General features: G+C 37.8%; 1 protein-coding gene across 1 annotated transcript in view; it reads left to right on the forward strand.

Annotated features, from left to right (window-relative positions):
- LOC129764237 (MOXD1 homolog 2-like) overlaps positions 1–18,516 on the forward strand; it is a 461,156-nt gene that overhangs the window by 423,464 nt on the left and 19,176 nt on the right. Inside the window, exons 5-7 of the mRNA XM_055763120.1 lie at positions 8,002–8,187; positions 8,663–9,336; positions 9,433–9,601. Coding sequence (XP_055619095.1) covers positions 8,002–8,187; positions 8,663–9,336; positions 9,433–9,601 — 1,029 coding nt within the window. The remainder of the gene's footprint in view (positions 1–8,001; positions 8,188–8,662; positions 9,337–9,432; positions 9,602–18,516) is intronic.

Genomic DNA, 18,516 nt, shown 5'->3' on the forward strand with positions numbered 1-18,516 from the left:
TGAAGACTCCTGAAAAAAAACTAGAAGTGGGTTATATCTTTGATATAACCGCAAGGTGGACGTAGGACTAACGTTGACTTAGCAATCAATAAATAACAAGCATATAAATCTTTCAAATCGTTTCATCTTTCGAATAAAGTGATTATCATACCACTTCGTTTAGTCGGAAAAGAATTATTAACGTTCAAAGGGGGAATCGATTCCTCCTCGGAAATACCCAGCACAAATAGTACCCACTCCCCAAGCCCCGACAGTTGGAATCATCGTTGATCCGGAGCAGGATTATTACCGCTTGAGAAGGAATGGATTCCTCCTCGGAATTGCACAGCGAAAATAAGACCCCCTTCCCAACAATTCCAACTTCCCGAAAGCGACGATCGATTGCAGCATTCGTAAACAAATAATTTTATAACGCTGCTTTTATGAATGTGATTTCTTCGATATGTAATCAAATATCCACTTCGATCATATCCACTACACCGTATCATACCATATCAAATTCATAGATAATCCGCGTGCAATAGAACCCGCTGCTTGCATCTAATGTGCTATGCCAATTTTCCCTGGCTGCATGGTTTAGAAATCTGTGTTAGGGAAACATTCCGATTAGCAGAAAAGGTACAAAAGTACCCGCAGCACACATCTATTTTTCTATGCCGATTTTCCCATGCTCCATAGTTTTGAAGTCTGTGTTAGGGAAACTTCTATCCATTCCAGCGATCCTACCTCAATCGTTGCGTAATTACAACTGAGTGGATTTTCGAGCGGCACTCGCTTATATACCGATTGGTGTGATTTCAGTAGCCTGTTTTGAAAGCAATTTTAGGGCTATTAAAACAAATTTTTGGATCAACAAGCAACGAGCATATAACGCGTAGACATTTTATCTTTCGAATGAAGTGTTTATCATGCTCTTTCGTTCAGTTGTTTAGGAGCTATTAACGCTCAAAATCTCGTTCTCCAGCGTAACGCATTCGTTTTCGAAAGTTTGAACTTACACCCCAGTATAGAAATGAAAGACGTAGTCCTACGTCAAAAAAATAATTTGTTCGTAACATTTTTGTGTGTAAATTTTCACGTTTGACATATTCTTGACATGTTTCTAAATAGAGAAAAGTTAGCAGAGCATTTAAAATGCAATAATTTATACATAAAAATGTAACGAATTGAACATTAATAGCATTTTTTCAAAGAAAAACATGAACTAGTTGTTGTTCGATAAACTTTTTCCATGTAAATGTGCCCACGTTCGATGTATGGAAAATATGTTGGAAATTTTAAGGACTATTTATATCTATTTTTTCAGAATTTTAAAAGCATATGTTTTCGAGAAAAATGAATTTTAACTTTCAAAAAATTTTTTTCCAAAAAATTCTTTGATAGTTTTTATTGAAAACCAAAATAATTTTCTACATTCCATACTTTGACTAAAATTTTGCAGGTCTGATTGATTTTTTTTTTATTTTTGAGTTTTATCAACTTTTTTTCGAAAAATCTTAATTTAAAAAATATAAGATCTACAAAAAGTTGATCAGAGAATAAAATGTAGGAAATTAATATTTTGAAAATTAAAATCATTTTTCTCGAAAATATGTGTTTTAAAAATCAGAAAAAATAGATATAAATAGCCCTTTAAATTTGCACCAAGTCACCCATACATCGGAAGATGAGCACATTTACATGGAAAAAGCTTTTTGAACAAAAATTTTTTTTGTATATATTATCGCAATTTACATGCAGAGGTAATCTGCTAACTGCTAACTTTTCTCTATTTAGAAACATGTCAAACGTGATAATTTACACACAAAAATGTTACGAGCAAAACATTATTTTTTTCAGGAGTTTTCATACAAAAATGACATATATTCCAAATACTATAACAGATAGAAAGTTGACGTTTTCGACAAAAGTTCATATTTTAATAAGATCTAAAACTTTGTTGAATACACTATAACGCTATCTTGACTTTAAACAAAATTAGGATTAGTTGTATTCTTTTCAAAGAAAATATAAAAAAGTTGTTGTTAGAAATACTTTTCCCCTGTAAAAATGCCCATCTTTCGATGTATGGGCGACTTGTTGGTAATTGTAAGTGCTATTAAAATATATATTTTTGGGAATTTTAGATAAATAAATTTTTGAGAAAAATGAATTTTAATTTTTTAAATAACTTTTTTGTCAGCGAATTTTTTTTCCTAAAAAAATTTTGGTAATTTTTGGTAAAAATTTAAACTCTTTCCTACATTTCATCTTTTGACAAGAATTTTGCAGGTATCATTGTTTTTAAGTTATAATATTTTGTAAAAAATTAAGAAAAAAAATTTGGCTTTTTCCAAAAAGTAGTCTAATTATTTTTCAAATATATCAAGTATGCAAAGTTGCCTAAATGACCCATGTCTTTACACCCACAACGTTTCACTGCTATCTGAGATGGTGCTGCCAACAGTCGAGTTGGCATGAAATTCGTCTTTTTCATACCATCTACAAAATCAAAATATTCTCTCCGAAGTTCATTAATATTCGGATCACAGCCGACACAATCGGCTACCACTAGTGAATGAATTGCAAATAGAGCAACTTGGTTGCATCCACGATCCATTTCGTCAAATTTTATCCCATGATTGAAACCTTAATTAACAGAACAGTTCTTCTTCTTCTTGAATGGCGTTAACGTTCCCTGTGGAACTTTTGCCGTCTCAACGTATGCATAAACTAGCGTCATTTATTAATACTTAGTTGAGATTTTCTAAGCCAAATAACACGCCTTGAATGTATTCCGAGGGACAAGCTCTAGAATACGCGTGATCACAGTGCAAGTCGAAGGAAATTTCTTTGACGACAAAAATCTCCCAGCCAGAACGGGAATCGAACCCGAACACCCGGCATGATAATGTGAGACGCTAACCACTAGGCCACGGGTGCAGAACAGTTACCGGTTACATTACCGCAACCAAAATGTTCAACTTTGCATTCTCTTCAACAGCTTTAAAAGAGCGATTTTTTTGTTTGCTTCGTTTCTTCCTTTGAGTGCATTGGATTTAATTGAATGTAACATTCAATCGTTTTTTGTTTCGTGTTTTATTATTATTATTATTATTTCGTACCTGCAGTGTCTGTTACGTTAGGCACAAGAAAAAATAAATAAATATCACCGGTGTTTCGCTTGCACCATTGACTGCGGTACAACAGCGACTAACAGGTGACCAAGTGAGCATGGTGGTGATGTGAGGTGGAAAGGCTCGGCACAGGGTCACGTTGCTACTGGGTAATTTCTCACAATAACGAAAAATCCGCGTCCCGTGTTCCTGTTCCTAGCCTTCCTGCTTCCCTCCGTCATGCTACAATGCAGCTTCCATCCTGAATGAGCGTTTCCCAGTCAACCACTTCGCTTAAATACATTATGTTCTGCCGGGTGCCTTTGAGCCGAGCGACAGGCAGATTAAAATCGGGGGGCCCATCGATACAGAACACTCGCTGCCGCTGTTTGCGGTGCATACCCATATGTAGGTTGCCATTTTAATTATTGGTACCAGCCGGGGAGGGTTCAATTGTCGTTTTTTTCTCTCTCCACGTTGTTCCCTTTGCAGAAAAAATTCCAGTTGTTGCACCAAAGAGAGCGCCCGATACTGATGAATGTGCATTTCCCTTTTCGCCCTCTGCTGCGTGGGATTCCACGGTGTTTCAGCTTGCACGTGACTCCCAGATATTATCTTTTGTCGCCGCCACTCGGGGGACACAGAACGACAGTCGAATCGGAGTTTCTCCCGCGAGGGGTAAACGTCACCGTCAATCCGACCAACCAACCGAAACAGCGCCGGGAAATTCTCGTCCGTTTGTTTGCTGTTACATATTTTTAATTGCGAAATCATGAGAATGCAAATAAAATGTAATTAAATGAAAACGATAGTCGGCGATTCTTTTTTTTTCGCTCATTCGATGATCAGCGCTTCGGTTGAACGAATCCGGTGGCGCTGACCTACCTCAAAGAACGCCTCGCGATTTCCATCGGATTTGAACCTTCCGGCAATATGCTGGAAGGAGAGAGACGGTGCCATAGCCGGGCGGGAACTGTTTCAATTGCGAAATGAAACCAAAACAAAAATCGTTCAATCTCAGTGATTCGACGAAGCGTGGAGTGGAGCTCGGACAATTTTGAATTGATCAAATGAAACGAACGCACAATTATAAACATATCAATCAGAAATCAAATCAGAGTTGTCGTGCACGTGAGAGCACTTGCCGCTTCCCGGTTCGTTCGTTGGTTCGTTGATTAGAATTGGATTCCGCGGGGTCTGAACTTATTGAAATCTGCAGTTTTAGGGGGAGTGTCATCATCGTGTCATATGCTGGCAAGCTAATCCACTGTACCATCCAATCAGTGAATTATTATTGACCTATGATTACGAAGCTCTGAAACTAAGCGGAATGATTGGATTATTGTTTAAACGCGATCCAAATTTGTCTCACGCTATGGAGTGACTGACTGACATGCGAAGTTTTTCGGAACCGAGGACGCTGATTACGATAAAATCGATTATAATTATTATGACGCATCAAAATGCTGTGATTTCGGTAGAACAACAAACTATTATATGGCTCTATTATTGACGGAATGAATGTTTTCTGTGAATTTATATGAATCCCTTAGACGTAATCGACTTACCAGAAGGTAAATTTGATGCAAAATAATCGAAAACAAAATCAGTACGTGGAGAAATGTTCAATTAATTGCATGAAATGTTCTTCTTCAACAAAGTATGCAATCAATTTAAGTCTAGCATTTTATATTAAATGTCGACTACTGTGGATTAACGTGAATTGTCGTAAGATACAAGGTAGAGAATTATGACCAGCATTTACATTGTTGCCATGACCATAATTTTTACAATTCATTCATTGGGTGGTCCATTGTGCCCCTTGTGAGTTACACCCCCATTCATCATGTTACATGTTACAGTTTATTATCAGCAACGTTAGGAAAAAGGTCATAACGAATCCTCGATCACCAAGAAAATTGCTTACGTCAAACAATTGGTCAGAACGAAAACCATATCAACCTGTGTCGTTCAGCAAAAAGTCATTAAGAGTTGTTCACAGCATCATTTTTATCTGATTTCCACTGATTAATTGAAAGATGAGACTAACTTTCCCACCTGCATTCGAATAATGGAACATTTTTTTTAGATTTGATGATTAGATAGTCGAAAACTTATTAAGGCCTAAACATAGACTAGAAGGGCACCATAGGTAACAGAACTCAATCCCAAAAGATTCATAAAGTTCATTTGTTTATTTGTTTATTTGTTTATTTGTTTAGATATAACATTCATCTGACAAAATCGTCTTAATGAACAAAAATTAGTATAATAGTCGAACAAAAACATAACATTGAACACATCGGGATTCTCAATTCGGTTTCTGAAGCGTAGTGATGATTCTCCAAAGTCATAAAACTGCTCTACGGATGAAAAGGTTCTGATCATTTCCGTGACCGGCTCATGTTGACCATACGATGAACGATGTGCAAGCGGTTGCAGCAAAAACGAGGATCGTAGAATTCTACTGGGAGCGCGAAAGTTCATCTTCTCGAGCAAGTTAGGCGCATCGATTTCACCACAAAGAAGTTTGGCAACGAAGGTGGCTTGTTGAATACGCCTACGACGCTCAAGAGTATTCAAGTTCAGTAAGCGACATCTAGCTGTATATGACGGCAGGTTCCGCGGGTCACGCCAAGGCAGATTCCTAAGCGCTCTACGGATTAACCATTTTTGAATCCGTTCAATCCTGACGATCCACATGTGTTGGTACGGGCTCCATACTACAGATGCGGTTTCAAGAATCGGCCGAACAAGCGAGCAGAAGAGAGATTTCAGGCAGTAGGGATCAGTAAAGTCCCTAGAGATTCTCGAAATAAACCCAAGCTGACGATTGGCCTTGGATATCAATGCAGATCGGTGTGCGTCGAAAGTGAGCTTAGGGTCGAGAGTTACGCCCAAGTCATTGACCTGACTGACTCTCTCCAAGATAATATCATCGATCGTGTAGTCGAATATAGTTGGTTGTCTTTTTCGATGGAAACTCATGATGACACATTTATTTATACTGATAGTTAGTTTGTTCAGGCGACACCAACTCACAAACTGGTCAAGCAGGCTCTGTAACCGTCGGCAATCCTCGAGGGTTTCGATGGCTAGATAGATTTTCAAGTCGTCTGCATATATCGACACACAGTCACATGCTAGAATAAGCGACACATCGTTATAGAAGATCGCGAACAGCAGTGGTCCAAGATTGCTGCCTTGCGGAACACCCGAAGAAACAGCAAACGGAGATGAAGTGTGAGACAGGAGCTTGACACGGAGCGTTCTTCCAGACAGGTATGATCTCAGCCAGTTGATGAATTCGTCGGAAGCACCAAGACAGGATAGTTTTCTCAGTAGGATGCGATGGTCAATTCGATCGAAAGCGGCTTTTATGTCGGTGTAGATAGCATCAACTTGAGCGCGTTCCTCTAGACGGTTGATACAAAACGACGAAAACTCGAGGAGATTGGTGCTAACCGAGCGTCCTGGCATAAAGCCATGTTGTACTGGTGAGATATAACGCTTAACTTTGAAAAAGACAGCATCGTTCACGATCAACTCAAAAAGCTTGGAGGCGGCAGATAAACTGGTTATGCCACGATAGTTAGCCACGTTACACTTATCACCTTTTCATGGATACAATTTTCAATCATTTGTCATAAATGAAAGAGGTTTCGGATTTTCAGATTGTTTTGAAGTTAGATCAACATTGGTACATTGACCTCTAAAATAGGATTTTCGCCAACATATTTATGAACTTTATTTCAATCCGAGTTCTTCAGAATTCTTCTGTAAAGACTCGTTTTTTGTGAGTTTTTGATGGTGCCAATTATTTGTCGGAAACGGCATTGACAGGCAAGTCAATCTGTTGTCCTAGTAAAAGCTGTTGACGTAGGACTATGCCTTTGATTTCTATATATGGCGTCACTCTTCTAATTTGAAAAGGAGGCGTGTAACGGTTCATTAAGGGATTTCAAACGCATATTACGCAAAATCGTTATTGCTATATATGTTAACCTGCATACCATTAGACAGGAAACTTAGCAATTTTTTTGCTTAATTCTTGAACAGTGAATATAGTAGAAAAAGTTAGCAAATTGACGATTAAAATGGGTATGTTATTTCGATTTTACTAGCCTTTCGTAGCCACAAAAAAAAATCTACGGATAAATTGGAGGCAATACGTGCCCCTATTTATTCCATTATATATCAAAGGATTTCCAAACCGGTAAAATCTTTGAATGATAACGGAAAACAGAACTCCCGGTAATGGTTTGCTAATGCTGATTGCTTCTGAGTTCAGACATCTGAGCTATCCCAAGCCTATTTCGAGCTGAATGTCAGAGTCCTAATAAAAAGGATCTAACGTATCTATTGACCATATGAGTTTCGATCAATTCGGTCGAATCAGACGACCAATTCGTCGAGTTTATCTCCTGTAATACTGAAAAGAATGTGACGAACGAAGTAACGCTCGACTAGTCTTATAAAATAAAGCCCAGATTCTCTAGATATGTAACAAGGAAAAATCACAGAAAAAGTGTTCCATCCATCACAGCTTCCACAACATACAATCTGACATGAACTAACAAACGGAGAACAAATCCTAATTATTTTAAAAAAACTTCTCACAAATGTTTTGGTTCATTTATAGAAGAACTATTTGTTTATATTATTTTATGGGAATATAAAGTGTGTTTCAGTTAAAATTTGGAAGCTTATTTTTATTCACCACAGCGCCTCTAGTTGCCACATCGAAAAACTATTGACCGAGTTATGATCAGTAGTAAACGTATATTTAGTAGTAAAAATTTCGTCAAGATTGTTGGTTAGGCAACAAAATAAAAAAAAATATTCATTTAATAAAGTAAAGTGCAAACTGAAAATAACATCAACATTTTGCTTCTTATCTTTTCAGTACGAGCCAGTATTCGACTCGGCATCCAGCGTTCCTTACCTGAACCACATTATCCTGCACGAGTGCCAAGGCTCGTCGCCGGAGCTGGAGATAATGTCCCGTGAAAACGGACGACCTTGTTACCAGGCAGACCGGTCGATACTGACCTGCAATTCGATCGTAGCGGCGTGGACCCGTGGATCCGAGGTGAGCGTTTTTCAATGTATTTTTTTTTTCTTTTCACACAAAACCTTCCCCAACTTCTTCATTAGGCCACCCTTGTCCGATGCGTCGATAAAGCTACTCAATAAATGTTTTACTGTTTTCAATCAAACCCTCGTAAAATTGAATCCAAACAAGTTTCACTTTTTGTTGTTGTCGAGTCTCCCCCGCATCTTCCAAAGCAGCGCACATCTCGCTCCCTCCTTTTATTTCGCTATTTTGATTTTTATTATTTTTCGTTACTATTACTTGATCATATTTTTACGGCATCTCTTGTTTGTCTGCCCTTCCCCGGAAGGCCAATAAACTTCACCCGCCAATAAATACAATTTAAGTTATGGCCATTTTATAGGACCCGCTCATTTTTTCTCCCTATTTTGCTATGCTACTGTGAGACGGGTTTTATAGCTCCAGATTCTAAACATGCGCTCCACTTTCCGCTCTCTCTCTCTCTGTTCAGGGCTTCTCGTTTCCCACCGAGGCGGGTTACCCATTGGACTCGAACCAGGCTCGGTTCTATCTGATGGAGACGCACTACAGCAGCAGCGTGGAGTTTGGCGAGAGCCAGCCAAGCCCCAAAAGCAAGGTAATGGTGGACAACTCCGGCATGAAGATCTACTACACGAGTGCACTGCGGAGTCACGACGCGGGGGTTCTCTCGGTTGGGATGGATCCCAACTGGAGGCACATCATCCCGCCCGGACAGGAGCACGTGGTATCCGAGGGGCACTGCGTGGGAGAATGCACACAGCGGGCTTTTCCGCGCGATGGAATCAATGTGTTCGCCGTGATGATGCGGACGCATCAAATTGGCCGGCAGATTAAGCTGAGGCAAATTCGATACCGGGAAGAACTGCTGCCAATAGCGCACGATAAGAACACGGACTACAACTATCAGGAGTACAGAAGACTCAACTCGGCGGTGAGAGTCCTGCCAGGGGATCGACTCATAGCGGAGTGCATTTACGACAGTTCAGGAAGAGCCGCTATAACGCTGGGGGGACTGACCACCCGGGAGGAGACGTGTCTGGTGCTGACACTGTACTACCCGCGGCAAAAGGAACTGACCACGTGTCACTCGTTGCCAAGCCTGCCAACGGTGCTGCACTCGCTGGGAATCAACGAACTGGTTCCGTAAGTGACTTGGCATGATTTTTTTTATTCGCACAATGTGTTTTATTTTCCTTCTAATCGTAAAATTGACTTCCCCTTCCCTTCCACCCCAAACAGCGGCTCCAATCCTGTTCGCATCGCGTCACCGGCGGAACTTTCCGGTATGACGCTCGAAACGCGTCTCATCTCGTACGACTGGCGGAATAATTTCAAAAGTTTCCAGTATGTTACCCGCAAAGGATCCTTCAAGCCACTCTGCTGGAGTGCGAAAAACCAACCGCTGGCGGTAAGTGGATTTTCTGTTTCTTTTTTTTCCCTTCTCGCAGTAAGTCCGACAGGATTTGTTTGTTTTTGTGGCGTTTTCTAATTTTATCCGAGTTAAATTTAAATGAAGCTGAGGCATTTAATACTGCATTTTTGGAATCCTTTAATCATTGAATCTTTGAATCTTTAAATTTTTGAAACTTTGAATCTTTCAATCTTTGAATCTTTGAATCTTTGAATCTTTGAATCTTTGAATCTTTGAATCTTTGAATCTTTGAATCTTTGAATCTTTGAATCTTTGAATCTTTGAATCTTTGAATCTTTGAATCTTTGAATCTTTGAATCTTTGAATCTTTGAATCTTTGAATCTTTGAATCTTTGAATCTTTGAATCTTTGAATCTTTGAATCTTTGAATCTTTGAATCTTTGAATCTTTGAATCTTTGAATCTTTGAATCTTTGAATCTTTGAATCTTTGAATCTTTGAATCATTGAATCTTTGAATCTTTGAATCTTTGAATCTTTGAATCTTTGAATCTTTGAATCTTTGAATCTTTGAATCTTTGAATCTTTGAATCTTTGAATCTTTGAATCTTTGAATCTTTGAATCTTTGAATCTTTGAATCTTTGAATCTTTGAATCTTTGAATCTTTGAATCTTTGAATCTTTGAATCTTTGAATCTTTGAATCTTTGAATCTTTGAATCTTTGAATCTTTGAATCTTTGAATCTTTGAATCTTTGAATCTTTGAATCTTTGAATCTTTGAATCTTTGAATCTTTGAATCTTTGAATCTTTGAATCTTTGAATCTTTGAATCTTTGAATCTTTGAATCTTTGAATCTTTGAATCTTTGAATCTTTGAATCTTTGAATCTTTGAATCTTTGAATCTTTGAATCTTTGAATCTTTGAATCTTTGAATCTTTGAATCTTTGAATCTTTGAATCTTTGAATCTTTGAATCTTTGAATCTTTGAATCTTTGAATCTTTGAATCTTTGAATCTTTGAATCTTTGAATCTTTGAATCTTTGAATCTTTGAATCTTTGAATCTTTGAATCTTTGAATCTTTGAATCTTTGAATCTTTGAATCTTTGAATCTTTGAATCTTTGAATCTTTGAATCTTTGAATCTTTGAATCTTTGAATCTTTGAATCTTTGAATCTTTGAATCTTTGAATCTTTGAATCTTTGAATCTTTGAATCTTTGAATCTTTGAATCTTTGAATCTTTGAATCTTTGAATCTTTGAATCTTTGAATCTTTGAATCTTTGAATCTTTGAATCTTTGAATCTTTGAATCTTTGAATCTTTGAATCTTTGAATCTTTGAATCTTTGAATCTTTGAATCTTTGAATCTTTGAATCTTTGAATCTTTGAATCTTTGAATCTTTGAATCTTTGAATCTTTGAATCTTTGAATCTTTGAATCTTTGAATCTTTGAATCTTTGAATCTTGGAATCTTTGAATCTTAGAATTTTTCCTTATGATAAATTCAATTCATCTACAAAAGAAATAATATTGATTGATGGTTACCCATATTTGAACACAAGATTGATATTCCTTTTTGGTAGAATAATCAATAATTTTTTGCGATAGAAGTACGATCGATCCGTTCAAAAATCGCTTCGAAGTACAATATTATTCTTGCGAAATTCATAAGAAAAAGGTTCCGGTGCGGAGTTCGATTATTTTGGACATCATTGTATAGAGCGATTCTACGTCAAATCAACCGATAAACAGCAAATTGTTGCGCGACTCTCTTCGATTTTATTGAAAATTCCAAACTCATAATTTGCATTATCATGAGATCAAGTTAAATTACGACTGATTTTTCAAAAGGGTATATTCAATATCATTGATCATTCTTTCAAAAAATCGTAAATCAAAATCAAGATGTCTGATTGAAATATGATGTTTGACAAAGTTGTTGGAAAATTAATGAACTATTTAGCAAAAATACCATTTACACAAAAATGTACTGTTAAAATAAAAAACAAACATTCAAAATTAAATTAAATTTAATATTAAAAAATTTAATATTTCAAAGAAAATATTATTGGAACCATAATTTTTAATTTTTTCATAGTGAAAATAATGTTGGTGACATTTTTATACGAAATAAGATTACGCATTTTCTAATAATACACGAATAAGATTTCAATTACAGCCAAATCTGTTTTTGTGTGGGAGATAGGGACCGCTCAAAAAAAAAAATCGCATGACAAAAATCATGCTAAACTTCACCAGTAGATTTAAAAAAATTGTGTTCGCCAAACAATTTGAAAAAACCATTTTTTATGCGGTAGATAGGGACCGCATAAAAACAGTTTCCTTGAGCTAATGATTACAGTCGTAATCAACATTCGATTTCCTTCTTTCACTTTAATAAGCGGCCTACTCACTTGTGCAGATTATAAAATCAAATCTTTGATCCATTCAAACCTCGAAACAAACAAAACGAAACATGAGAATGGGAATTATCTGACACAGTTCTTATGGAGGCAATGAAATACATATAAAAGATATAAAAAAATAAACGACCGAAGACTTTTATTTTTCAAATGCCGCACAAAAAAAAGTCGCGCAATAAAATTGCTCGAGATTTTTGACGCCTTTTTTAACGCGATAGGACAAAAAAAAATCGCACAGAAAAATTCGCATAATAAAACCGCACAAAAACAGGTTATATCTGGATAAAAGTTAGCCCAAGGATGAAATGATATATTTTTTCCATGTAAAATTGCATGCCGATTCCATTTTTTTGTTACATTTCTTAAATGGTTACGGTTTCACAAAGTATTGAAATTTGATAAATTTTATAAAATTCACACCTCCATACCTCCATTTTATAAAATTCATATCCTCCATCTCCATATTGCCACGGCATTACTGTAAGTCAAATTTTGTTAAATTTCCGACGGTTTTTCCAATAAAAATATATTTTAAAAAATATCGAGAGGAATTATTTTGTGATATTAAAGATTTCAATATTAAATTCAATTTTTGAGTGAAATTTGTTAACAGGAAATTTAATTACGAATTATTATATTTCCTAAATAATTTATTAATTTTCCTACAACCATTTCAAAAGTACGCCTTGAGTAATCGGTTTCCCACTTTACTAACCATAGATGAAAGAAAATTGTTTATATATATATAGTTTTAGAATTATATTTAAAAATTCGGCTCCTTTAAACTTAAGTAACTGAGCCTGTACAAATGAACGAATTAATAAAAAAAACCATTTCAAACATCAAATTTTAATCAAACATTTTTTGAAAAATGATATCAATGATTTTGAATACACCCTTTTAAAAAAACAAAAATTAATTAGTCACATGATAATGAAAACTGTGATTTTGGGTAATTTCCATCATATGTACCAAGTTTAAAAAAATTACGCAACGAGTATGGGTTTTCATCGAATAATCTATCACTTAATGATCCCTGACTTGGATAGAGAGAATTCCTACTTCACATTCATTACACACATGTTAACATCCAAGCATTTTGACATGCAAACCAATAATCAAACATTGGAATTTGGGCTCCAACTGAGCTGAACAGAAATTAATCATCTCGTAGTCGATCACAAGTTAATGTTTCGCAAAGCAAGTTCATCGATAAATGCCACCTTTATGGAAATAAAATTCATCAAGCCTACAGCAAAACATGAATATTTTGTAGGATGCGCTTTGAAAATGTTTTGATGGATGGATTACTTCTGGGTATAAGTTTATTGTTATGGGAAGGACCTATTTTGAAGGCGATGCAATAAATTAGAATGAATGAAAAATATAGAATTTGTGAATAATCTCCGATACATTTTAAACGTAATGTTGTATAACATTGCGTTTTTACCACTGGAAATCACGTTCACGGCGAACATTTATCATTGTTGACAGTATTGAAACGAGAAGGATAACAATTTCCAAACCCCAATAAACATCAGCGCACTCTCGTTCCAGCAGCTGCTCCCTGGAACCAACTCGAAGTGACAAAGTGAGTTAAGTAGTTTCATTCTCTGTCCAAGCCATTAGAACGAACACATTCTGGTCCTGGAAATCGGGAAGATCGACAGGGAAAACAAGAAGAAAAAAAACAAGAGAAAGTTTAATCGAACTAAATATTTAATGTGAAAAGTTTTCTTCATCCTTCCCTCCGGGACTCCCGCCCCCACTACCAGCGGCAGAGAATCCTGCGTCTCAGCGAACCATAAAACTCAAATTAGTTGCAGAACGAATTTTAAGTGGTAGATACATTTTTTTAAACTGATGCGCAGTTTGAATCGTTTGGATTGGGCGGAAAGTGCATCCGAGTCTCTTGTCACTGTGGGAAACCCCCGGCCGAGTCAAGTCGAACATCAAGTTGAGCTTTCTGGGGTTATTTTTTCAATGGAGTTGTTCACATCTTTCCAACTCGAAAGTCATTCCAATTAGTCTGAATCTGAGCTTTCGATAATTTTCCACCCGAATTCGATATCCCTAGATTCGCTCTCTCTCTCTTCACATCCACCGACGGAACGACGATGGTATTTAAAACCGGATCCAGACACGCCTGATGGAGCAAGCACAAAGGAAGTTGATGTATAGTGCCTCTCACCCGCCGCTTCGCCGACATCCCTCCGTTGCATTCCTGAGCGTATGGTTCCAGGTTTCCTTACTTCGGAGCGAACAGATGAGCAGAGGCGAAAATGAATGAAAATTATTGTGCCTGGCTTAAAATGTCGGTCCCCATTGATGTCTATTTTTCACTCCCAATGAGCGCTCCTCGTCGGCTGAGGCCGGTTGGGTGGTGGCATCAGGGCTCTGTGAGTTGTGTGAATAGGAAGCAATCGAACCGAGAACGAAGAACTTTGGAATATTTATTAAAAGATTCCACCCAAGCATGCCGGCAAACGGAAGAGGAGCGTAGGCCTTCGCAACCATACGGTGCTATTCCTTGCCACATACACACACACACTTACCCATATAAAAACTCCGGCAGCAGGCAAAAACGAGTCCCGGGCAGGGTGAAGCCATAAATAGCTTATATAAATGGGATTCAATTTTGAAATATTCAGTGGCTGACTTTAAGTGCTTTATCAATAAAATTTATTTCCATCCGAAAATTAGCATTTTCCGATATCGATTTCTGCAGCGGCGGCGTAAAGAGTTCTCCTGCTTTTGGGGCTGAGGTTTGGCGCAGGAATGTTGGTTGCGGCGAAAGAAAGGCCCCCGAGGCAGAGCTTTTCGTCTTTCCAAGCTGTGTGGTGGGTAGCCTGGGTAGCGCTCGCTCGATGCTCTCTAAACGGTTCAAGAGACATTCGAGTGTACTTTGTTTAATTTCTCCCATTGCAGATGCAACTTGCAGGCCCACTGCTGGCTGCGTGGAAGCGATACGAAACAGAACACACAAGCACTTTTGCGGATGAATAAATCCTACCGAATGTATGTGTGTACTTGAGCCGTACTTAATTTATTTATAACGGAGAACTTGGTCGACATTTAGCAAGCAATAGTTGCCATTCTTCGTTGTACGGAGCGTTGCGAAGCTCCACAAACGACAGCAGCTCGGTGCGGTGATTTGTTGTATCGGCTATGATCGTTCAGAAAAGGAACAGAACATTCTCCATTTGTTTGATTTGGTAATGTAAGTGTTCATTAAAAAAGTTAGGAAATGGAGCCTGGATGATAAGCACAACGTTGCTCGGATTTTGTAGTTATAAAAAAAAACCCAAATTTACTGCTTGGCTGTCATTCCATGTGTTTAATAACTCTTTTCATAGAAATAATCAGCAGTAATCAGCTCCAAATTTATAGGCACGTCATAACATATTGGCTAAGGTGGCAATGGATGTATGGAGAAAAAAACATCATCGAATTTCGAAAACGACCATGTACAATTTATTTATTGGGCCAAAAAAATGACATGGGCAAAATTTCAGCTCAATCGGACATGGTTTCGGGGTGCCTCAAAGCGCTCAAAGTTTGGATTTTTTGATCCTCGAAAATCTTTCAATGGGGGGGGGGGGGGATGGAGTAAAGGAAATTTGGAAAATCGAAATTTTTGTTCGATGCCAAATGTCTTAAAAATGGAACATCGAGATGTTGGCCGAAAATCGACCTTTTGGGACCTAGCTTGAGAGGCACTCAAAGTTTTGGTTTTTTGGCCAAAAGGTCCCAAAAGGTCAATTTCCAGCCAATTTTTTTTTCGGGATAACATCAGATCTCAACGTTTAATGCATTTTTAAGACATTTGGCATCGAAAAAATGATTTCGATTTTCCAAATTTTCTTTACTCCCCCCCCCCCCCATGGAAGATTTTCGAGGATCAAAAAATCCAAACTTTGAGCGCTTTGAGGCACCCCTAAATCATGTACGATTGAGCTGAAACTTTGCAAAGGTCATTTTTTGGATTTTGGATTTTTTGGATTTTTTTGGATGCTCGGTTTTTGAAATTTGACATGGCCATTTTCGCTGCCACCTTAATGTTTTCATATTGTCATAACCAGACATCGAAAGTAAGAGTTCGTCTATTCGAGTAAAACTCAATTCAGAACGAGAGAAATGAAAATGGACAAGAGCAATCAGCTCTATCTTGGGATAGTTTTAATGGAATGAAATGTGGTTCCACTTGTGGATCTTCGAGTCCATAATCTTACTTGGAACGGAAACTTTATTACTACGTATCCACAGTTGCCAGTTCCTGAACTTTACACCAACAATGATTTCAAATTGTATGTGAACATCTCCTCGAGATGTGGTGACATGCAACATTGTCTGGGAAAATGCTCAACTAGCATTTTCACGAACGTCTTGTGGTCCATAAGTAACCAATATTGGTACCTCATTAGAACCTTGCTGAACAACTTTCGAGCGCTTCGTTCGGACCCTAAATTCTGCTTCATCGTTTAGTCTTCTGGCAGATACAATGAAAATCTCGAATTTCAGTTCACTGTGCCAATTGCTAGACGTGTTTTTATCATGTTTTTACAATGAAGTTGCAGCTAAACTAGAACAGATAATAGTGTGTTTTCAAAGAACAAATTGTAGAGCTTTAAGTGCTTCAATTGGGGTGATAGAGTTGATTTAGCTTGGAGGAAAATTCAGTCCAAATCTCTGTAAAAAAACATTAACTATCAAATTCTTTATTTCTCAAATAGCATTCAATTCTACTAATTAAAATGTTTGTCCCGATTCCGTTCCTGCACAAAATGTCGTACGCGACATTCCGCTCCAAGGCGATTACGAGAATTTTTCGATGGTAGAATTCTCAATTGCACTTCTCTCATGTAACAATTCAGCTCCGGGGTCGGACAAGATTAAATTCAACTTGTTGAAGAATTTTCCCGACTTGGCAAAACAGCGTTTGCTGAACTTGTTCAACAAGTTTCTGGAGCTGAATATAGTCCCGCATGACTGGAGACAAGTGAGAGTGATAGCCATACGAAAACCCAATAAGCCGGCTTGCGATCACAATTCGTATAGGCCGATTGCAATGTTATCCTGTATTCGTAAATTGTTAGAGAAAATGATTCTACTTTGTTTGGACAAGTGGGTTGAAACGAACAATTTGCTGTCAAATACGCAGTTTGGCTTCCGCCGAGGTAAAGGGACGAACGATTGTCTCGTGCTGCTATCTTCTGAAATCCAAATCGCATTTGCTCGCAAAGAACAAATGGCTTCCGTTTTTCTCGATATCAAAGGGGCATTTGATTCAGTTTCCATGGAAATTCTCTCAGAGAAACTTCATAATCGTGGACTTTCACCAATTCTGAATAATTTCCTGTACAATTTACTCTCAGAAAAGCACATGTTTTTCAATCATGGCAGCTTGAAATCTTCTCGTTACAGTTTTATGGGCCTCCCACAAGGCTCCTGCCTAAGCCCCCTCTTGTACAGTTTTTACGTCAATGATATAGATGATTGTCTAACTAGAGATTGCACGTTGAGACAACTTGCAGACGATGGAGTTATTTCCATCACGGGTACTAATCCCGCCGTTCTGCAAAATTCCTTGCAAGATACCCTGAACAACCTGTTCACGTGGGCTCTCAAGCTGGGTATCGAATTCTCTACGGAGAAAACTGAAATGGTCCTTTTTTCTAGGAAGCACGAACTCGCCCAATTCCAGCTTCACCTATCCGGCAAAACGATCAAGCACTCGATGTTTTTCAAATACCTTGGAGTATATTTTGACTCTAAATGTACCTGGGGAATACACATTGCGTATTTGAAACAGAAATGCCAGCAAAGAATCAATTTTCTCCAAACAATAACCGGAACATGGTGGGGTGCCCATCCAGGAGACCTCATTCAGTTATACAAAACAACGATATTATCAGTGTTAGAATATGGCAGTTTTTGCTTCCGATCAGCTGCCAGGATTCATATTCTCAAGCTGGAGAGAATACAATATCGTTGCCTGCGTATAGCCATGGGGTGTTTGCATTCGATACATACGATGAGTCTCGAAGTTTTGGCAGGAGTACCCCCGCTTACTCTTCGGTTCACAGAATTATCCTACAGATTTCTCATCCGTTGCAAGATCATGAATCCATTGGTGATTGATAACTTCGAAAATCTACTCCAACTGATTCCTCAGCCAAGTTTTATGTCTATATACAATGAGTACCTTACCCATGAAGTGCACCCTTCACCGGGCATCTCCAACCAAGTTTGCTTCCCATACTTTTGCAATTCCTCTGTCAATTTTGATCTGTCCATGCGACAAAAGATCCATGGAATCCCAGATCATCTACGCTCCGATTACATTCCGGAGATATTTTCGGCAGAATATGGGAAAGTTAGATCTGATAAAATGTTCTTTACTGACGGTTCATGCATAAACGGGTCCACTGGCTTCGGCATCTTCAATGAAAATTCCAGTGCCTCTTTCAAACTCAAAGATCCTTGTTCCGTGTATGTCGCTGAACTGGGTGCGATATATTACGCATTA

The sequence above is a fragment of the Toxorhynchites rutilus genome, chromosome 2 (genome assembly GCF_029784135.1).
Source record: "Toxorhynchites rutilus septentrionalis strain SRP chromosome 2, ASM2978413v1, whole genome shotgun sequence".
In the NCBI taxonomy this organism is placed as follows: Eukaryota; Metazoa; Arthropoda; class Insecta; order Diptera; family Culicidae; genus Toxorhynchites; species Toxorhynchites rutilus.